The sequence below is a fragment of the Kryptolebias marmoratus genome, linkage group LG24 (assembly GCF_001649575.2).
Source record: "Kryptolebias marmoratus isolate JLee-2015 linkage group LG24, ASM164957v2, whole genome shotgun sequence".
In the NCBI taxonomy this organism is placed as follows: domain Eukaryota; kingdom Metazoa; phylum Chordata; class Actinopteri; order Cyprinodontiformes; family Rivulidae; genus Kryptolebias; species Kryptolebias marmoratus.
Genome location: NC_051453.1, coordinates 3,077,709 through 3,100,980, shown reverse-complemented (window position 1 = coordinate 3,100,980; position 23,272 = coordinate 3,077,709). Strand labels below are relative to the sequence as shown.

At 38.4% G+C, this 23,272-nt stretch overlaps 1 protein-coding gene across 1 annotated transcript in view; it reads right to left on the bottom strand.

The window, feature by feature from the left end:
* Positions 1-7,986: 7,986 nt before the first annotated feature.
* Positions 7,987-23,272, bottom strand: part of LOC108238432 (ephrin type-B receptor 1) — an 86,731-nt gene continuing 71,445 nt past the window's right edge. Inside the window, exons 17-20 of the mRNA XM_017420519.3 lie at positions 22,307-22,456; positions 16,026-16,222; positions 15,764-15,925; positions 7,987-14,705 (exon numbers count right to left, since the gene is read on the bottom strand). Of these exons, the coding sequence (XP_017276008.1) occupies positions 14,594-14,705; positions 15,764-15,925; positions 16,026-16,222; positions 22,307-22,456 (621 nt within the window). The 3' untranslated portion in view covers positions 7,987-14,593. The remainder of the gene's footprint in view (positions 14,706-15,763; positions 15,926-16,025; positions 16,223-22,306; positions 22,457-23,272) is intronic.

Below are 23,272 nucleotides of genomic sequence, written 5' to 3'. Positions count from 1 at the left end.
AGAGAACGACCGATATTTTACTGAAACTCACTGATGTGGTTGTGAAAAAAAGAAAATTTATGAAGATACATCCAATAGATTCCTGGCACTGATTGAAGTGTTGAGCATGTAATCAATCAGTAATTTAAAACAGATTATAATTTGATGCATTTTTCTATGAACTTGTGTATGAGTCAGCCTGAGCTCAGCACTTAATTTATCTACAACGTGATGCAACGATCCAGCAACCGAGACAGAGAAATATTCAGATTACCCCATTAAGGATACAAAAATTAAGAATTTCTTTGCATGTTAGCAGAAATATGTCACTTAATTAAGCAAATTAAAGATGAAGCATTGCATATCGCCCCCTCCTTGGTATGCCAGAGGTTTAGAGAAATTATGGAATTGTAGCCATTTTGGTCAAACCTTGAAATTACAGTTGGGTTCGGTGTCATAAATCATCACAAAATACCACATTATGTGTCGTGGATGACTCTCAGATACTACCACATCAAATTTTAGAACAATGTCTGAAACATTGATAGAGTTATAGACATTTTTGTGTCGGCAGATGTTTGTTAGCTGTGGTGGCCATCTTGAATTGGAATAACTCTAAAGGTTGATTAGTTGTAGATGTATATCCAATAGTTAGTTTCTGAAAAGGTTTGTCAACATTAGTCCAGTGATTCATAAGATATTTTGCTAACAGACAGACAGGGTTGATGCAAAGAGTTATTGTTAGGTTTTTAGCAAAGATCTAGGGCTTGATGTGCGTGTTGTGGATGACTCTCAGCTACTACCAAATTAAATTTTAGCACAATATCGCTGAAACTGCCTGAGCTATTGACATTTTTGTGTTTCCTGAGGTCAGTTAGCTGTGGTGGCCATCTTGAATCGGGTTGGCTCTAAAAGTTAATTTGTTGCAGCTGTACATCCAAGGATTATTTCTTAAAATTTGCATTAAAATCAACCAGTGGTTCACGAGATATCTTGCTAACAGGAAGACAGAGTTGACTTGAAATACTTGATGGCAAATTTGAAGCAAAAACGTAGTTTAATCTGTTCAAGCTCAGAATATGTGACGGGGATCAGCCTCAGCTACACACAAACTTAGCTCAATAACTGTAAAACTGATGGAATTACAGACATGTCTGGCTGTGTTGGCTGTGGCAGCCATTTTGAATTGAATTTTGAATTGTAAAGCTGTTTAAATGATACATTTAAATTGCAGCATTATAATTTTTAGAAGAGAGGAAAATAAAATACAGAGAAAAGAAAGAATGAAAAGCAACAAATGTTTTGAAGTTTATCTTTTCTGTGCAGGTGCTTTTTTTTTCCCTTTTAATCTTTACTTTCCACCAGCTGAGCTGCAACAAAACAGCAACCACTCAGATTTCTGAGTGAAGGAGGCCCAGACACTTTCAGAGGGCACTTGAGAGCAGAGGTATTTTCTTTTACATGAGGAGACAGAGGGGCCAAATGAGGCTGGCTGATTGCGATTCTTAAAACACGGCATTGTGCCGAGAGACAAGACAAGGCCAGCGCTGAAAGAAAATCTATACACTGACAAAGAGAAGGAGGTGAAGTGTGTGTGTGAGAGGGAAAAAAGTACACAAGGAGACATGAGCCACAATTACTGGAGAGATTTATTCTTTCACCCTCCCCTTCCCACGCACACACACACACACACACACACGCGCGCGCTCTCACACACAGTTATTGTCACAGAACCATCCCATCTTTTCAAAGATGATTTACAAAGAGATTAAAAAAGAGGGGCTGATTTCGTCCCGTTGCTATGGTGACAAAATCTGTGTCACTTCCTTCCTCTCCCTGATATGGTCACATTGTCCAATCAGCACGTAGTTATGAGCAGAGAACCACACTAAACCAATGTGTTCATGCGTTCACTTTTGTTGTGGTGGTATGAAGTGTTTACATAGTAGCATTCTTGGAACTTTTTGTTTTAGCTTGTCTCAAATAATTTGATTTAATAAATATTGGATTGGAAACATAAATTGTGGTTTGGACTTGGCAAATAAAAATCAAAATTTAGGGTTTGTGTATGAAAAATGATTGTAATTAAAATCCATCTTCTCCAAAGGAATGGAGAAAATGATTTTGTGTGTGTCATCAGTCTAATGACAGCAGTGTTAGGGTTGGTTTAGTCACACAAACATACATGTTGGGAATGTTGAAGCTTCAGGTTTGTTTGTTTCTGTCTGAGTCCGTCCTCGTGGTCCACTGCCCTGCATGTTTTAGACGTTTCTCTGCCCTAACACACCTGATTCAACTAATTGAATTACTTACTCTGAATGTCATCAACCTTTGCAGAAGCCGGTCAATGACTCATTCATTTCAGTCAGGTGTGTTTGAAGCAGAGAAACAGCTAAAACATGCAGGACAGCGGACCTGTAGTCTCTAAGACATGGAAAAATAGACAATTAAAATAGATTAAATAATGTATTTCCACAGACAACAGCAGGTTGGTTTCAGCATTTATCTTTAAGTCATGTCAGTTTGTTGCAGATTCATTTCATTTTGCTGACATATAAAACATTAGTCTATCAGTGCTGTTGCACAGCTTTGGTTTCAGAGTTCAGTCTGCTTTCTTCCTGAACGCACTTTAAAAATATTCTAACTGGAGACTCACACCGTACAAAATGAGATTAGACCGAGCTACTTCCTGCAAACACTGAAGGCACTGTCCGAAAGCAACACAACCACTGAGTCCTCCACAAGAATTGTCTGCTAAATTTAGCCTTTTGGAGGCTTCGGGGCAGAAACAAACAATGGGACGAAGAAAAAGGAGGAAGGAGAGAAAGGTACAAGCGAAGGGTAATGTTAGAAGTAGAGGAGAAGGATTGGGAAGAGGAAAAAGGAAGCGTGTCGTATACTATTGTTAGATGTTGACTACTGTTGCCTGTTTAAATTTTAAGCAACCTAAAAATTGACCAATTTAAAGGTTTCTGTTTTATCAAAGAAACAAAACACTCAAACAGTATCAGTGAGCTAATAAATATAAAGGATTTGAATATTAAATTAATTTAATTATATATATATATATATATATATATCAATTATAATCCAAACAATAATGTAATATGTATGAACCCCAGCTGACGATGAGGTTGTTTATCTTACCTTGAATCTACTTTAGGGATCTCTTAAGGAGGAAATTAAATTCTGATTAAGTTGAAAGAGTTGAGCATCAAAGCAGCGTTTGACCTAAATTCTCTAAATTAAAATGCTTGGAGCCAGACTCTAAAAAAAGGTGCTTATTTCACTTGTTGATGTGGTGCAGATGCAAGGTGATACTTCCTGAGCTTAAGAAGGTGGGGGTCAGGAGTTGGTTAATTCTTTAACAAGTTTGGCATAAAGCAGTTCCCCAGCTTTTATTTCTTTGCCATCTAAACATAAAGATACACGTTGAGCCATTTAGTCTTAAATCTCCTCTGTGAAGTGATCTGACCCCGGTGTAAATCTGCAGGCTGCTGCCCTCACGGTGACACCACGAGGTCAGGAGTGATTTAAGTCACACGTTGCTGCGTCACTTTACACTTCAAAACAGCACAAATGCCATAAACCTTTTTTAAACAAGGTGTTTTTTCCTGTTGGGGTCAAGCGCTCTTTTGAACTGAAATTTACAGCCCTGTTGTTCCAGTTTCCTGAACACTCTGACGTGACTTTTTTTTCTGTACCTTTGCCACAGAAGCTTTCCATTTGCATGTTAGGAATTCACTGATTTAAAGTGGCTTTTAAAGAACCGGTTGCTGGATTGGGATCATGAAGTCTTGCAGTATATTTTGGTGTGTAAAAAGATTAAAGCTCTTTTATTACTTAATTGAAAGTCGACGCTGCAGCTTTAGACGTGACTAACACTGAGTCATTACAAAATAAAGTATTTAGCCTCGTGGGTTGGGCTGGGTAATAATTAAAGGTCAAGATCTTTCCCTTAATGTGTTAATTAACAGCACTGAAGGTCAACAAAGTTCAAAAAATTGTTGCACATTTCTAAATTTTGCAATTCAGCATCCATACTTGGGGCTTGATCAGCCTGATAGCGAGGGTCAGCAACTCTGTGCTTTGTTTAACTAGATCAAACATTAAGAAGTTTCTTTTCTTTCTTTTTTTACATTAATAACACTATCTTTCACTAGCTAAACATTCAATTCAATTTAAATGTTTAGAAAAACTGGCTTTCCTCCTGCAATAATAGTTTTTTAAATGCTAAATAAAAATTTGTGTAGAAAAAAGACTGCAGGGGACTGTTGAGTAGCTGCATCACATACACAAAAGCAAAATTAAAACAAATGAAAGAACAAAATAGAAGAAAAAGAAAACTCTGAAGCCTTGAGTTTGAAGCCTTTTTCCAACACATTCATTTTAGCAGCCTACAAGATGGAGATGCTGTAGCTACTGCTGACTGCTGTTCAATAATAGATAAGCTTTCATTTTTTTGACAAAAAAAAGAAGAAAAAAGAATCTATTCATCGTTTCCTGCAGAGAGCTACGTGAGTGAAAGATAGAAGATGAAAGAGAAACCGGGACAAACAGAACAGAAAGAAACCCGTCTCATCTCTCAAGTTAAGGAGCCAAATGCCTCACACCAGTGGTCCAGGACCAGAAAAGGTTCGCTTATAAAAACCGGAGAGGAAAGACAGATTTGTGTTGTGGTGTAATGAAGACACACTGCACACACACACACACACAAGCCGTTTCATATTGAGCCCCTTTTATCACTTCATCATCTCTCTTTTAACCTCTTTGTGTCATTCTTGTTCTGTGGGTGATAAAGTCGTGCCTCCATGTCTGACTTTGTGTTCCCTCTCAGACACACCAGGCTGCAGTTTGTCTCGTCACTAAAAGCCTTGGAAACAAAGGCTGAGGCAGTGCTGATGATATGAGCTACAGTTACCTCATCTGGCCTCTTTCCCTAAACTTTGAACGTAATGAGGCGCAGACACTGAACTCACTCAGAGAGCCAGTATTATCTTTAGTGAAGTTCAAATTTTACAGCTGAGCTCTTAAGCTGGGCTTTTCAGCGTGGTGTGTTCTCAATGATCTTTTCTCAGTACCAGAATGAACTCATCCTTCCTGAGTTTTCACCAGAAGGTGTGTAAAATGCAACAATCAGTTTCGCTGTGGAAATTAGATGGGCCTGAAATTAAACCAATGCATCGTTAGCCTTTTCCTGCTTTGTTTATATGCTGTTACTCTCTGTCACACACGTGATGATTAACATTTTTTTCATGATTATAGTTTCCTTTCCTATCTAAAAACAATTGTTTTATACATTTTTACAGATAAATGGTTGTGACTGTCTTTATACATCATCAGTTTACTCAGATCAGTTAACTTTAGCGCATTTGTAGAATAATATGTTGGCATTATAATTATTTTAGCTACAGGAGAACTTGGTTATATATTTATATTAATGTTTGGAACCTTCTTTAATAAGGTGAAGGTGACGTTTCAGCAAAATGAGGTGGAAGGGCTCCGCTTGGGTCCTGGATTTATGATTACCTGGCTAGAAGAACACAATTTGTGCACCTACAGAACTGTGGGTTGGACAGAGTGGTCAGCAGTACGCGGGAACCACAGGAGACTGGCGTTACCCCCTGTCTCCAAACCCTCTACGCCACAGATTTCAACTAATGCAAAACAACAAGCAGCCTTCAGAGGTTTTCCAACAACTGTGCTGATGTTTGACAGATCAAGGTGAGTGATGAGGATGATTATGATGCTGCGTAATGGACATGTTTTAATTTGTGTGGTGTGAGCACAAACATCTGATGCTAAGAACTGGTTCTGGACCTGAGAAGGACAAGGGCACTGGTAACAAACTGGAGCGAATCAAATAAGATAAACCCCTTTCGGAGAAAGACCAAAGTTAATGCTGAAGTGCTACAACCACACCACACTTCAGTTCAATGTCTGTAAAGTTGACAGAATTGTAGCCATTTTTGTGTTTTCAAAGATCAGTTAGCTTTGGTGGCCATCTTGAATTAGGCTGCTTCCAAAAGTTAAACAGTTGTCGACGTACATCCAGTGATGAGCTCCTGAACGTTTCAATTAAATTTCTTCAGAGGTTTGTAAGATATTTTGCTAACAGATGGACAAAGTTGATTCTAATTTTAAACAACTTGTATAATCTGTTTGAGCTTAGATTATGTTACCAAATGAAAACTTAGATCAAAATCTGTAAAAATGGCTGGCCTATAGCCAATAACAAGTACCCTTGAAATAATGTATGTACTTGCAATGTATGCTAGTATCGTAAGAACATAAATACACTTAATGCATATTTACAAAAAATTAACTACAAAAAAAAAACATATTCTCAGCCTGGATAAACAGAAGCTAAGTGGAATAAAGTCTTTAGAATAAAATGAAAGGATTTATTTGACCGCTGAGACCAGAAAACACTTGTTTTTGACTGTAAATTAATTCACTGATTTAGTTGATTTTTGGGGGTTTCTTGTCCATTGAGGCTGTTTCAGAGGACAGGTTCAGACCAGAGAGCAGTCAACTTTAATTTTTAGGCATTTTCATATCGTTGTGGAGAATTTACTTGTATTTCATTCACAGGACACACTTCATTGGAGTCAAATTTCATTCCCCATCACTTAGCTACAGTTAATGGGTTTATGCCAGTTAAACTCCTAGTGTGTATTCATGGCATCCATTAGCAATTTGCAATAGTTCCTGCGCTGTTAATCAGTTTTATATGAACTGATAGAGCTCTCGCTGCTCTGAATATTACACTGCAGCAGACTCCACAGACTGTCAGGTAATTGGTTTCTTTTATTGGCAAAATTTACGTTTAAATGTGATTCATATACCCCTCCTTATTGGTTTCTCACTTTTGCCATTATTTTGTTTTTTTTTTACTTTTTTGAATCATTCAAGTTCATCCTCCCAAATTCTAAAAAGTTTAACATTTCTCAACGAAGAGTCAAAAAGTCGTTCACTCATTTAAAAAAAAAAAAAAAACATCTCTGGCTTTCTCTGTCATAAATGATTAATTTACTCTGCTTGTATAAAAGTTATTATGGAGTTTTATTACCTTTGTTTATTACTTTTCAGTAATGCAGCTGTCATCTCTAGTCCACAGAATATTTATATACACTAGATTTATTTTATAACTAGATCAGATAAAAAATAGGAGGCAATGTTGTTTAAAGCAAATATTTAGGGAAAGGACGCAAAAAAAATGCCCCCAATGCCCAGTTGGGGTATTTATTATTTTCCTCATTGTTTTGAGATCCCACACAAACCTAAAACAAAAGCCAGCTTTGCCTTCTTCACCATGACAGAGTGGAACAACAGCCTCATTACTGAGGACAAGACCCCAGTTTGTGAGTTTATCTTCTGCTCCATCTCTAACCCAGAGGGAGAATTCCACCTTTTTCTAGATGAGAACCATGGCCTCAGACTCAGAGCTGACTCTCCTCCCAGCCGCTTCACACTCGGCTTGAAGGTCATGGCCCGAAGACGCCAACAGAACCCCATCATCTGCAAAACCAGACACCCTCCTCTCCACGACTGCGCCTTGACATCCCTTCCATGAACACCACAAACAGGATCGAAAACAAGAGGCAGCCCTGGCAGAGTCCAACTCACAATATCATTTCCATGATCAAAATGCAATGCTATAAAATGAGCAAAGTTATGATAAGAGTGGTAACAAAAAATAAATAAAATTTCTATTATCAGACCTATAGACTGCCATACTGGATATTGGAAAATGCAAGAGCTAAAATTAAAATTTAGGGTTTGAGAAGGTATTGCTTAATAAATCCTCCTTACAGCACTAATAAAAAAAATGAATATTGAGACAATAAAACAAAATTTTTATGATCTATCAGCTATCTGCAAACAATAATACATTTTCTCAGGCACTACTGAATGTTTTGACTGGAGTCTAACCCCAGATGAAATCACTTTTTTTATTGTGACTTCTGTCCAGCAGGGATCTTGAGCTCATAGTTAACTAACAAGCAAAGCTGAGCTGTTGGATTTGTCTTCTTTATTGACAAACAGTGCATTGTAAATGTAAGAGTCAGAAAGTTCACAGCTACAAACTCACACAAACAATGTACAAACATTTTACTGTACACCGAACGGCACACACACACACTATATTACATCCACACACATAAAAAATGCACATGTGCGCATTCTCACAATATATTACAGCATTATAATACATTACAGTGGGATGCTCTGAGTCTGGAGCATTTAACATCAGCAACAGTATTGAAGGTAAACAGAGAAAGGCAGACTACAACTGATAATTTACTTTGCTTTTTTTGAAAAAAAAAGAAAGAAACAGTACATTGCATTTATACTTAATAGTGTGGCAAGCAATTAGAACAAAAAATATATAAACAAGAGAGAATCTGAAAACAAATTTAGGATCTTTGCATCAAGCAAGTAGTTTTAATTTTAATTTGTTTTGACCAAAAAATTCTCAAAAAGCTTAAAACTGGAGTTGGAAAGCAAATCTCTCTACATTTGGTAAAAGAAAACTTGTGTTCACAGTTTTAGGATCAAGGCTTCTCATAAGGATTACTTTTTATCCAAAATGCTGAGGAGTTTGTCATGCTTGTGGCTTTGTGGCCAGCTGTTTGTGTGTGTGACAATCCATCAAAAAGCTGTGGAGGAATTTTAAAGAAGATCAAAATGGGACACACAAAGTAAGTACACTTCCTTAATGGGGCCTTCAAATTGTTGTTCTGACAAAACTGAATGAGACACAGAGACCACAGCAGGTAGGGACTATTTTTAATTTTGGTTTAAACACCATCTTAACCCCACCCACAACAACATACTGCAGGGGTTTTTGTGAAATGTGCCAGTATATCCTCAAGTGATACGAGTTCAAAATGTTTTCGAGAAGAGTGCATCTAAAATAGAAGAACTGCTTTTCTCCAGACTTTTCCGAGAAGAACAATGTGGCCTGGAAGCAGAGTGTGCTGTTCAAAGAAGCTGTGGGCATTAGGAGAAGAAGGTGGCTGTTAGAACAGAGAGAAAAGAGAGTAATCTCTCCACACCCAGCCTCATTTTTATTCAAACACAAGTCAAGCTTTGCCTCTCGCTCCTCCTCCCATCCCATTTCTGTCTTTTTCTCTTCTCTTCTCATCCTTGTCCTTCTATTCCCTCATACTTTTTCCTTTTTTGTGTAACTTGCTCTCATTTCTAGTCTCGATTTAAGTAGCTTTTACAACACATTCTAACCAGCTTCAATGACCACCAGTTAAAATATAAATCCATCCCAAAGTACTCGGAGAACACCTCGCAGCTCTGAGTCTGCCTTCTTGTTTATGGTCTGTTTTCTGTCTTTGTGCTGATCTGAGTTGTGATTTTATCTTAAACACCTGCAGTAAATGTCAGGTTTAACTGTCACTCCATCAGAATCACAGAGGAGGGGCCATTTAGAGCTGAACTGGGGGGAAACATTTTCATTATCGTCTCTGCTGACAGTAACCCCAGCTTACCAGAATAAAATACAGCTGCAGAAAATTTGCCCATATGCTTACAGAGCAGAAGACTCCGACGTACTACAAAAGCATCAGACATGTTGTGATATTATTAGGGGTAATGTGTGTGTTTGTTTGTCTGTACCATGAGCTGAATGTCTCATGAATCACTGAACAAATTTTCATAAACTTTCAGGAAGTAATCATTGGGTTGGCATCTACAACTCATTAACTTTTGGAGTCAACCCATTTCAAGATGGTAACCGCAGCCAATCACCCTTAGCCTTCACCAAAATGGCTAAACCTCAGCGAATTTTGCAGCTATGAGCTAAATTCTGGCAGTTCCTGTAGAACCTGACAGTCATTCACAGCACATACTCCAAGCGCTAAGAGACCATGTGAGATCATGCAAAATATTGCTTGAGATTGTGCATATTATTATTTTAAATTTTTTCCCAAAAGTGGCTGAAACTACATCATTTCTCAACATAAGATGATCTTCGTTTAAATCTCTGCCATGAAAAGCAACAGGCGATATACAGTCTTCAAAGGAATAGTAGGCTTTAATGATCCTAATAAATAACCAATATTACAAATATGAAACCTTAAAATGGTTTAAATATTGATATTTCTTTTATCTTTTGCATCATTTTTATAAAAGATTTTTTTTCCTGCACACGAGGCATATGCAGAAATATAATGCGGTTCAGGTTCCTGCCAGTGTTTTAACATTATTCCAGGTGGCAGTAACACGCCTAGAAGCACAGCAATGAAAACGCAACGGCAGGGAGCACTGCTGGGAAATTAAAGTGTTGAAATGCCTGTGCATTCTCCAGGCCAGTCAATATGCAAAGCATTTATTACTCTACTATTATGCTCTGAAGTAGTCTATCAAGCACGCAGCAAAAATAGCATCCACAATGTACTCCGTTTACTGTCCTACTCTGACACATAAACTGAATTTCATCCTGAAGCTGCCTTTAGTACTCCTCCGCAGTTCATATCATATGTGAAGCCGAGTCAGACGTTCAGGTTTGTGCTGAACTAAAACAACACACCAGATGGTTTTTACAAGGAACCATCTGGGAAGTGGCTGTTTGAAATAGTTTAGAAAATGGCAAACACTTGCAAAAGACACTTGGTAGGTGATTGGATGAACTACCTGTTTACTGCTGCCCATCACAAGCGAACTTCATCCGATCTGTTTAACAAGAGAAGATCAGCAACGATGATTCAATTTTCTGCTCAAGACAAAGACTGAAGAGAAAGAGCGGACGAAGCTACTCTGATAAACCCACTGGCTTGTGGTGCTGAATAACTTCTGTAGGGCTTTTGAGCCTTAAAGTGGCCGTATTTAAACAAGAAGGCTATTTTAGAAGGTGAAAGTGAGATTTTTTTCACAAACAGACATCGATGGTTTTGGTCTTTAAGGCACTTCTGCGTCAGCTTCACTTAAGAACAATTGACAGTGATCATCTTTTTGAAAAACGTCCAAGTAAATCAAGACACGAAATAGCTTTTCTACTGAGAAAAGACTTTAGTATCGTCTTTTCACTTTTCAAAGAGAAAAAGTCTTCAATTCCTTGCTGTTGCTGTCGCAATCAGTACAAAGATAACCTTCTTAATGTGGCGTCTCGTTGGGCTGTGACTAGTTAGTGGACAGATGAGGGAGTCTCCAGAATGTGTCACTTGAGTTTTAAACATGTTCAAAAATAACCAGTTTTGAACTCACCTGAATTTTATTTATTCAAAACAGACTCAAGACTGCTCGAGCTGTATTCTGACCCCTTCTGACAGAAAACATCCAGGTCTAAGAGCCACGCTGGTCCAAATCTCCTTTCATTTCAAAAGTGTACCTACAGCAGATTGAATCATAAATTTGGGGCGGCTGCCAAAATGAGTACAAAAAGAGCCAAGGACGGGGTGCGAGGTGGGCAACTAAATAATGTGCACGGCCAAGAATGCAGTTTTTCAAACTGAGCATGGAAAAATAGGTTTTCATTTTCAAAAGCTGGTCATTTATAATGCGGCCGCACAGCTCACTGGTCACTATGTCGCAAACAGTCAGAATGCAACAAGAAATCTGCATATTTTCTTGCAATTTTATATCACCGACTTGTCTTCAACACAGTGAGGCGTGTCATTAAGTGCTAATTTGTGTCAAAATATTGTTTAGCTGTATCTAGTTTTCTGTGATGTTTAAAAAGCCACCTTCCCAACTTTCAAAATTAGTTATTTTAATTACATACTTATCAAACTTATGTTTTCATTGCCATACTACTGTGAGGACAGAAGCTGTACTGATCAACAATACAGGTTGTGTATTTAGAAAATACACATTTCATTTATTTCTTGACTTTTAGAAGAACAAAATGGCACAGAATGACTTTTGGTGTAAGCTTGGAGGTATATTTTTTTTACCTAATATACAAAGAGGATAAAAAGAAAAACAAAAAGGATAAAAAGAGTGTTTCTGTGCCAAACTAGAACACAGTATGAACCCAGACATTCAGCAGTTATAATCAGAGAGCGTTTTATCTCTGCGTGGCCCCAGTCTTGTTTACACACAAACACACAGTTAATCTCCTCTTTTTTTTAGGCAGACTTAGGGTGGATTTATCTTTTTTAAATGCCTCAAACACAAGCATGCCTTCCCTGTGAACTCAAACACAAGTTGTCTGATAAAATATCTCATTCTGTGATACTTTCCTGCTGGTCAAACCTGCACAGGATCACCAACATGTGAAATGTCTTTGAAACTTTCCACCTAACTTGTTTCTTAGAGGAATAAAAACTTAAAAAAAGAGTGAACACATCGCACTTCGCTACACACGTTTTATGACGCCTGCCTGTGCTGGTAGCTTTCATTTCTTCCGCGTGACATTTTTAGGTGGCATTCAATATGAGCTTTTAGGAACACAAGTTGTCTCATTCTTTATTAAACCCCTGAGCTATCGCTGAGACTGTTTTTCCAGAGGCATCTATTTACAACAAATTATTCCTCTGAACCACTGACACGCTCCCAGTTGATCTCAATACTTCCTGATAAAACGTTCAATAAGCTGCTGTTGCCAGGCAACAAATGCAATTGCGGTTGAACCGTCAGAGAGGAGTTTCAGCAAAAAATGTTTGGATGGTTGCAGACCTTCCAATGACACAATGTTAATAAATACAAATACTTTTGAACGTCCCAGCAGTGGAGAGCAGCGAGGCGAAGCAAACACAAACATGATGGTTTGTGGTCGTAAAAGCAAACAAATAAACACTTTCACTTCCTGTCATTGTGAGCAGGGCTCTCAGCCGATGACAAATGAAATCATAACATCCAATCAGAGCTACTGATGGGTAATCCTTGGGATGTTGGTGCAGAAGTTCAGGCTGAAGGCAGAGCGATGCTGCTGTTGTTTCCCAGCTGGTAATCCGCTCAGTGCTGAGATGAAAGTGCTTCTCCAGCGACGCCCCCGCAGTAAGATCAGACCTCTTTAAGTAGGGAGTCAAACATCACATTAAGTGCTGACACATAATAAATAATTCACCAATCTTCTTCTTGACCCAAAGCATTTTTTTTCTACTGTTTTTCCTGTAAAATTTGTCACAAATCAATCTAGGTGAATGCATTTTGTGAGCGCTGAAAAGGTTTGCAGATGAGAACAAGGATAGGTCACTACAGCTTATTTAATCAGCAAACTGGCACAACAGCATTAATCAGAGGTGTCAATCTGGAGCTGAGACAGTCAAAACAGACCCTGACAACAAAGACATGTCCGGCTGCCGGTGAATGAAAACATGAATGAATAAAAAGGACCCTGCCAGGCTGCCTGCTGCAGAATGATGATTGCCATCTGGATGGCAGCCATACACTTTAGACAGAAATGAGATTTGTTCTGCGCGTGGACACAACGTGAGCACTGGATTTCTGCTTGGTTCATGCACCGCATTAACACTTGACTTGCTGTCAGCTTTTGTGATTTGCAGCCAAATCACAAGAACGCTGGAGGACAGCCTCTTCTGAGATTCTCTGGACTTCACAAAAGGTGCATCTTTGCTGTTTCTGCCTTCTTTCACACAGTCTGTTAAGTTGCTTTCATTTTTCTACTCATAATTGCCCCATAGCCTGAAAAGACACATTTATGAGCCGACTTTCCTTCTTCTGATTGTATTGCCATAGATCTCTACTTGAATGTACTCAGGTGTTTGAGTTTGAACAAAAACATCTATAAGTTTTCTTTGAATTAAGTAGTTTAGGTAGGCCGAGCTGTCAGAATGGAAAATATATATATATATATTTTTTTTTTTATCTACAGTTAACAACACTTCAAAAGGTTGTTCCAGTGATGAGTAAAGTGGAGAAGATTTTTACCTAAAAGTCACAAACATTTCAGTAAAATGGTACTTTTGGATAAAGTTAAAATAAATGAGCAAGTTGGAAAAAAAACTTTCCAAATATAACTATGTACAGACTCTTCAATGTGAAGATAGACTGCAAAAGGTCCCATTTAAAAAAAACTGACTCTAGATTCAAATCGTAGCAATTTTCACAAACACATTGAAGTACTCACAACACAACATGCTGGAAGAAACAAGGCCTGGTGTGCGTCTTGTATCCAGAAACACTTTTTTTGTCCAATTTTTGGTCCAGTTTGTTCATTCATACAAATGTCTGCTCAGTCAGATACTTTTTCACTGAAGTGTGTTTGTCCGATTTATTCAAAAACACACCCTGTCTTCCTTTAATCAGTCAGGTGGTGCAGATGGCTTGTGGAGCTCAGTGTTTGAAATCAAAGCTATCTTGCAAGCAGATTTTGGGTGATTTTTGACCATTAAGGTCAGATGCTAGCTTGTTTTTCCCCACAGTGTTGTGGTTTTCTTTTCCACTTTGTGTAGCAGATAATCCCAGTACATTAAATTTCAGGAGATATTCAAATTTTAGTGGAAAATGCCATGAGGAATATGTCCAAGACAGAGCCGGCCATTCACCAAAACAACCACAATGATTGTGAAATGAAGTAATCGAGATCCTCAGTACTGGTAAACTTAGGTTTCTGTGGCTCAAATAGAAGTGTGGAAGAACAGCCTGTTCGCTCACACTGGTCACATTTGTCGTGCAGTGTCACTTTTCTGTGTGGCTACACAGATTCAGTAGGAGACTGGTCATCACCGTGGTGCCTCATCGACTGGACGCTGGTCAGTATTTTCTTTTGGTGTCCGGCAAGAGACACTCCAATCCTCTGCAGATCTCTGCAAAAACAGAAATATAAGTCATCTTCACACAGAAAGCTGCTGCTAGCAGAATTATAATCCAGTTTTCATCAATAATCATAATCATTGTTTGCACTGGAATAGAACATAAAGGAGAAATCTTACTTATCTTTGAAATTAAACTGTGCATGTTTTATTGAGCCACTAGAACCAGATGTGCTGTTTTCCTTTCAAGTCTGGCGCAATGTACATTTTATAAGCAAACCAACTATACTAATTATAAAAACCGGTTCTCAGAAGGAAAAAGCCATTAATTCACAATGCTCTTTCAAACCAAAATTCTTTTTTAAATAACTTTTTAAAGCAAAGCCTTTGGATGGATCATGTTAAAAAAGTGGGGTCTAAAATATTAAAAGGACATCTCAGGCGTTTCATGCTAAACAAAACATCTCAAGATATTCCAGGCAACGTTATACTCATTGCTTTATATTGGCCATAAAAGTCTGTAACATGGGCAGCTGCTTAAGAACCTAATTAAATGCTCGTGCCGTGCTGAATTTATGTTGCAAAGAGAACAAATTAAAAACCCGAGGAATGACGATTCAGCCTGGTTGTCCAGTTATTTTACTCAGAGGAAGTCGTTCAGTCTGCATGAAATGTGAAATAGAGTTCACCGGCTCATAGACCTCCTCTCCACCTTTGTCACACTGTTACGTTTAAAAGACATTTAATTAATCCTTTTTGATGCATTCACACTTTGAATTTGACCCATTCTGACCGATTTAGGAAGAAATGGAAGTCACTGTTTGATGTATGCTGACCAGGTCGAAGTCTAAGAACGGCGCCTTGTTCAGGAAGTAACAGACACAATATGAGGGCCTGTCCAAGCCATCTTCTTATAACTTCTGTTTCTTACAGAGGTCATAAAGAATGGTCTGAAAAGTATGGAAGTGAGTAAGGCAGACACATACAGACAAAGACATGGACACCCAGTCAGACAACCATCTGCTAAACACCATACAGATCAGGCAACATGAGCAGTGTGAGATGCAGGCTGGGAGGATGACAGACAAAAACAGTTTATAAAGCAGACTTACTCAGCTGTGATTTGTGTGACAAGCGGCAAAGAGGTAAAACCTGAGCCGATGAAGGAGTCTCTGTACTGGGTCATCTTCAGCGCTGCCAGCCAGTCTTCCACTGAGCTCACCCTGCTCAGGTCCGGAGCTGCCCGGTCTAACAAGGGATGATGATGTGAAGGACTGCAGAGAGAAGATATGAGAAGGGGGATTTTGGAATATCAGCTGTATCACTCAAACAGAACATGTTTGTTTATGCAAATGAGTTTATATCTCTGCTCACCCAGGGGGGATGTTGTTGGTGCCGGCTTTGAGAGATGCGGGGTTGCGGATCATTTTGTCCAACATGCTGACAATATCTGGGAACTTTGGCCGCGCATTCCTGTCTTTCTGCCAGCAGTCCAGCATCAGTTGGTGCAGCACGACAGGACAGTCCATGGGAGCTGGCAGCCTGAAGTCCTGCTCTATGGCATTTATCACCTGGAGCACAGCAGAGGAGCGAACCATGGAAAGAGACTGATTAAATCTTCATTTTATCTTTAAACTTAGGAAAGAGACAAAAGTTACAGTTCCCGTCTTTTTTGTTGTCTCATCAGCTTCCACATGAGCCTAAATGATCACCGGCTGATCCCTGCTCATTATCGCCCACCGCTGAAGGTGAAGGCAGAGCGATAAGGGTTTTGCCTTTATTTGTGTGTGCTTGTCTGGACCATTGCCAAAATATCTCATGAAACACTGAACAAACTTTAATGAAACTTTCAGAAAGTAATCACTGGGCAGGACAACTACCCATTACCTTTGGAGTCAACACAATTGAAGATGGCCGCCACAGCAAAGCAGCCTTAGCAAACACAAAAAGGCTCTAACTCAATTTTACAGATACTGAGCATCGCTCACAACACATACTCTGAGGGCAACATACTGTGTGATATTTGCTCAAAACCTTGGCTCAACCTTGTTTCTCTGTTAGCAAAATATCTCATGATCCACTGGGCAGATATCAATGAAACTCTCTACAGCTAATTGACCTTAAGCTACACAACAATAGCTGTACCTCAGTTAATTTGACAGATATTGAACTAAAATTTGGAGTGGTAGTAGCCGAGTCATTCACACCACATAAGAGAAGATCGACCAAAATGGCTACAACTCAACATAAGTCTGGCATGAAAGGTAGCGGGTGATATGCATTCCTTCAGGAAATGCTAGGCCTTTAATCTTTTGTTTGGATTTTCCTCATTTCCTGTTTCATTTTGAAGCCCCAGCACCTTTTGTTCAATGTGTTTCATTTTTCTTCCTGTTTGTGTTTCACACCGGAGGTACGTTCTGATGATGACCTCCGTTACTGTAAAGATTTCTTGTTTTCTGCTTCCTGGTTGGATTGTTTTGTTAGTGATCAGTTCATTTGAAAAGATTTATTTTTTTTGGTTTCATTTTGATTTTTTTCTTACTTGTTTTTAGTTTTCCTGCATTTCTTTGTTTATAATCTGTTTTATTTTGCACTTGGTGCTGCACATTATGAATATGCATAAAGACAATGGCAAAAAAATCACTTTCTGAAAAAGAAATAAAGCAGAATAAACCTTTAGAAGAAATTAATCAGCTCCCCATGAATTTCTTCCCAACAGATTCTGTCAGTTTTGGTGGAGGATGACACTTTAAGTGTATTTAGGACCAAATGTTAAAAAGAGCTGCTTCATATTCTGTCTAAAATGGCAGCAATTTCATCCTAAAAATGACGTTAAAATACAGTTATCAGTGATTTACAGCTAGACTTATAACCTCCAGCTCCAGGTTCTACAGATAATTTACAGAAACAGTGCATTCAGTTAGATTCAGACACTTTTACATGATAAGATACGATTCAGCTGACAGATTCAAAGATGTGCCTTCTTCTCTCAGTCCCTCCCTCCTCTCAGTTTTGTCTTAGATCTAAAGAATAATATTCTCTGAACTAATTCTATAAATACTCAGTTCTAAACTGGAGCCTGTATACTCTACAACAAAGTGTCATTTTCATGATCAAAGAGACGAGCAGCAACGTGCCGCCATGAAAGATGAAGGAGATCACAGAGATCCACTGCTGACTGCGCGCCCACTATTCCTTTAATGTGTCTGTGATCACTCTGCAGAAAATACACCCACTAAAACAAACTCTGCAAGAAAATATTTTAAATCAGACAATCAGGAAGGTACGGATTTGATCAGTTTGTGTTTTGTGTAAGTTGTGAATATAGAAGGTCACACAAATGAGGGGATGAACTTGTATTTAAACGACTCAGTCGTGTTGTTTGCCTTAAAATATTTACTTGTAAACTTTAAATGCAGAGCTTGTAGAAATGTCACAGTCATGGCTGAGGCATCCTATAATAGAAATGGCAGTAGTTTGAACAGTGCAAAGGTTTGCAGCTTGAAGGAGCACATTGACTCACATAATGGGTCAGGTGGGTGTAAGTATAAATAAAATAAAATAAAAAACTCTGACCTGTGCATCTCAACCTTGTGGGATATCATTTCTGAGGGACTTGGCTGCTGAGCGTGAAAGTAATATGAAGATGGTGAAACTAATAAACTGCTACCATTTAGGCTGCATCCCTGTCTATTTCTGTCTTCTATGTGTGTTTCAAGCAAGCAGACTTTTTTTTTTCCCTTTCTTTTATAAATGTGAGATGCAAATAATGGAAGCGAGGAATATTTGAGAGAAATTTCATCTTGTGATATGACTTTGGTAAATTGCACAGAGCTTGATGTTCATGATATTAAAGGGTTGAAAGATCCTGCACAGAGTCAAGCTCCCTTGGTGCTCTTACTTTTATATTACGCTCTCAGGTTTTGATTTGTAACAGCCAAGGACTCTGGGAAAGAAATGTCTTTCCTGCTACGACGTCTTTGTCATGTCAGTCAATAAAAGTGGTGGATTCTTTAAAAATAAATTTGCCTCAATCTTCTTTATTTAAAAACTAGAATTACTTAAGAGCGTGGATTTAACCTGAAACCTGATGCAGTCGCAGCGCTCAGTATTTCCATTTATTCATCTGTACGCAGCAGTCTGCAGCAGCCTCTGATATGAGGCAGTTTTACACAGATAAAGGTTTTGATTTGATTTTTTGAGTGCAGGAACAAAGATTGTTGAAGATCTTTTCAACGTCTTTTGTGAAAACTTTGATGCAGGAATTTTGTATTTCAGGAAGATTGTGCTAAATGTTTCAAAGAGCTCTGAAAGCAGAGTGTTTTTATCACAAACACAGAAGTCAAAACTTTGAAACACATTAGTCACTTAAAAAATCAAAGTAAAAAAAAAAACCATCAAGTTTTGCAGTTAACTGAAATTATTTTGCCGTTTACGTCTGGAACCTAAAAAAATAGATTTTATAAAAAGCCTTTAAGAATACAAGTGCTTCTAAAAATTGTTAAATATATATTTGTGCTGTATACTGGCCTGATTTCTAAAGATCAGCAAAAAGAAACTCATATCGGTCCACCTCTAGTCGAAACTTAAGGAGATTTACTCGACTGCTTGTGTGACGTCAAATAATCAAGCTAACTTCCTTCAGCTGAGTTCAGAAAAGACAGGAAGTCTGATCATTGCCCCTGACATCATTGTTACACAAATCAGGCAGCAAATTGGCCACTTAAGCTCAGCTGAGACTAGTTGTTGTGTTTGATCAATCAGAGTCATGTGGCAGCCAAGAAGTTGATCTAAAACAGCTTTTTCCACTTGAGGAATATTGCAAAATTAAGAAAGCTGGTGTTGAAACACAAATTAGAGATTGTTATCCATGCTTCTTTACCCCTCTTATTTAGATCGTTGCAATGCTTTTTTACTCATCTTAAACAACACACACCTTTGATTGTTTTCAGCTGCAGCACAGCTGAGACAGAACACACAGGACTCCAATCTTATCTGCCCTTCATTGGTTTTCTGCCAGTTTTAGAAATCATTTTAAAATCAGGGCTTTGTGTGCTCAAGCTCAGTAAATTTATGAACCATTGAAGCTCTAAACGTGGTCCTTCAGCCCATCTAACCAGTGATTATTAGAACCTGATTTAAAACCCAACAAGACTCATCTTTTCAGGCTGTTGTAGCTCGACTGCAGAATGAACACTCCTCCTAGTTTTACTTCGTACTGACAGTGTTTTTATTTTATTATTTTTCTTATTGTATTTTATTCTTTTATTTTAAAGTTCTGTGGGATTTTTTTTGTCTTTGAAAAGTGAGGTAGTAATAAACTTTATCAAAAACAAGAGTGAAGAACTCCAGAGTAAGACTATTAATGAAGGACAAATCAGAATAATTTATTCTTCTTTCAAATGATTCGAACCTTGTGATTTACTGCCTGCCTTCTCACCGTTCCCCATCACCTGATTCCCACATTCATCTGCTCTAAATTTCCCAGTTTCCCCTCATTTACCTTTTCTTCACTCATGTAAGACTTCTCTTTTTGCCTTTGTCCCAAAAGTAGTTTTCTTAAGTTTTGAGCTTTTTACTGTCAGCTTTAACCACCTGAAACATCTCTACCTGTCCCTGCTTTAAACGTTCACCTTTTTTCAACGAGCCACACCTAACCATTTTCAATAAGAGCTGCTGAAGTGTGTTTAGTAATTTACTTAATTTTTAACTAAACTCTTACGCCATAAAATCTCTTGAAGTAAACTTCAATAAGTAATTTATTCCCCAAAACCTAAATTAAAAGTATCTGCAAGCTAAAGGAATGTGGCACTTCGATTGCAGAACTGTAAACGCAGAGCGGGGCATTTGTCTGCTCGCCGGGTGAACTCTACTTGACCCCGGCACACTTCTCAGGCTTTGTAATGCATAAATTCACTCCAAGCGCCGCTGCCAATCAAAATAGCAGCAAGTGTAGAGAAACATCACAGGTCTCCGTCATGATTAATTCATGTTGAACACAGCACCTGCAGTGGCTCTGCTGACGATTTCACCGCTTCGTCTTCTTTGAAATCGTGTGTGTGTGTGTGTGTGTGTGTGTGTGTGTGTGTGTGTGTGTGTGTGTGTGTGTGTGTGTGCCTTTACACGTGTCGGCCCGTGACTGTGTGGTTCGGCTGAATGTGTGTCTGTGTGTCGGGGTGTCAGCTCCATGCATAGTTAATGCCCCCGCAGACCCTCGTTAGCTATAGCTGTAACACACAGTCTCTCTCCACCATTATACACAGACTGTTCTATTATAAATCTGTCTCCATCATTACACCGACTATCTGTCATTAAGGCTCCAGAGGATGCTTTTGAAGCTCGGGTGCGAGAAGGAAAGAAATAGCTGGGAGGAAGTAAAAGTGTAAATATTAAGAAAAAGGGATGGCTCGGGTGATAGACAGGAGAAAAAAGCTATATGTGAGTGACTCCGTTTTATTACTTGAAAATGTGTCCTAAAATTCAAATGTTGCCACTGATCAAGTCCAAAATAAAGACAAACGACCTTATAGAGAAAACTTTACATAAGTGTAAACGCTCTACTGCAAGGGAGAGGTCGCTGGAGTAAAGTTGTGAGTTGAAAGATTTTACAGACTCTGAGAAATTACATCCTAATAAAAAAAATAATTGCTGGATTCAAAGCTTGGTCTCTCATGTTTTGGAGCTTCTTGTTTCCAACTAAAGCAATGAGCCAAAGCATCCCGACGTTTTCTGGCTAATGAACGCGAGTGTTCAAACCAAGTCTGATCAGGTGTTGTCAGTAACTGATATCTGTCAGACTGTTTGATTGATGAACATTTTCATACTTTGTAGGCCGTATCTGTCCCACTGGCTGCCAGTTCATGATTATATGATTTGTTACACTTCTTTTTATAATATCTATTTGTTTTTTTCAGGACAAACTAATGCTTATAGCGTATTACATTCAAAAAGCAAGGAGTGGGATTTAGAGCATCAGTAATTTAAAGTAGGTTTTAGTGCCAAAACTGACTATAGCCTCCTGTCTGAACTTATTTTTCTCTGAATTAAATCCTAAAAATAAAACAGTCAACAATCCAATCCCGTGGAACCTCCTTTTTCATGTTCCGTTCCTCATCTCCTTTAGGATCCAGCAGTAAAATTCTGCAAAAGTAAGGACGATTCCTTTTTTTTAATGATATTTGACAGAAAAACAGCAGAGAATGTCTTGTTTTATAAAACTAGTGCTTTTTCCCTGATCCTTTTTTCCTCCCTTCACAGCAGGATAAATGTAATCTCGAAGAACTTAATAACATCAATGTGTTGCAGGTATCAAAATAAGGTATAGAAATGCTGTGGCGAACTGATCACACTGTGAAGGTAATTGGAATAAAGCTGTCAACACAATAAAATATTGCCTGCAGTAAACATCAGCTTGAAAACACAATCTTGATACATTTTAAACTAATATTCTGGGAACAAACACACATGTGACACTCAAAATAATGTCCTCATTTTTCGTGTGCTTTCTTAGACATGCCGACTCCCTGCAGTGAGAGACGGCAAAGAAAACAAACAAGCACGACCCCCCCAGACACCTGGAAGACATCCGCAATCTTTTACAGTCACAGGCATCAGATGAGAACTCACAACAAGAGACAGACTCTGTGCAGACTTACATCTTGGTTGCTCATGTCCCAGTAAGGTCTCTCTCCATAAGACATCACCTCCCAGGTGACGATCCCATAACTCCAGACATCTGAAGCGGAAGTGAATTTCCTGTAGGCGATCGCCTCTGGAGCCGTCCACCGCACTGGGATTTTACCTCCCTGAGGGAAAGAGAAAAATAGGACACAAAGTGAAGAGATAAAGAATGGAAAGAAGGAAATACAGAGCACTGCAAAGAGAACATAGAGTAAGCAAACCAGTTTGCGATTAAGATTAAACAAAATCAATTCAACCTGGATTACATGATTGTTTGTGGAAGACGAGAATGTAACAGCATATGACCATTTGTATGCAAATAACAAAGACGCTGCAATATTTTTTATGTTAAAACCAAAAAAGCCTAAATTGCATGTGATGACAGAATTTTTGTAAATTAAATAAGCCAAGAACATTAAAACCTTTTATGACGTGAAGTGGCCATCAGAGGTGGAAGAGGAGGAGAGGATTGTGCAAGCTAAACTCTGAAATGAAGTAAACTTTAGTTTGTTTCCTGCAGTGGAAGCTGTGTGTCAAACTATAGAAGAATGAGCAGAACCAGAGCTGTCAAGTGACTGCAGACAACATGTGATTTATGGAGATAATGATTCCCTCCACTTGTAGAAATATAAACTTTCTCTCTGACTGTGTTATAAACACACCTTTGGATCAGGTTTTCAGCGCTTCCATTGGCACAAAATGACAGCTGAAGTGTCTCTGCCTCCTTTCATTGCTGAGAATTAAAGCCAGTAGGATCTGGTTTACAGAAGCTGCCATGTTGTACAGGTCCTGGTCATAAAATTAGAATATCATGAAAAAGTAGATTGATTTCAGTAATTCCATTTAAAAAGTGAAACTTGTATATTATATTCATACATTACATACAAACTCATATATTTCAAATGTTTATTTCGTTTAATTTTGATGATTACAAATGACAA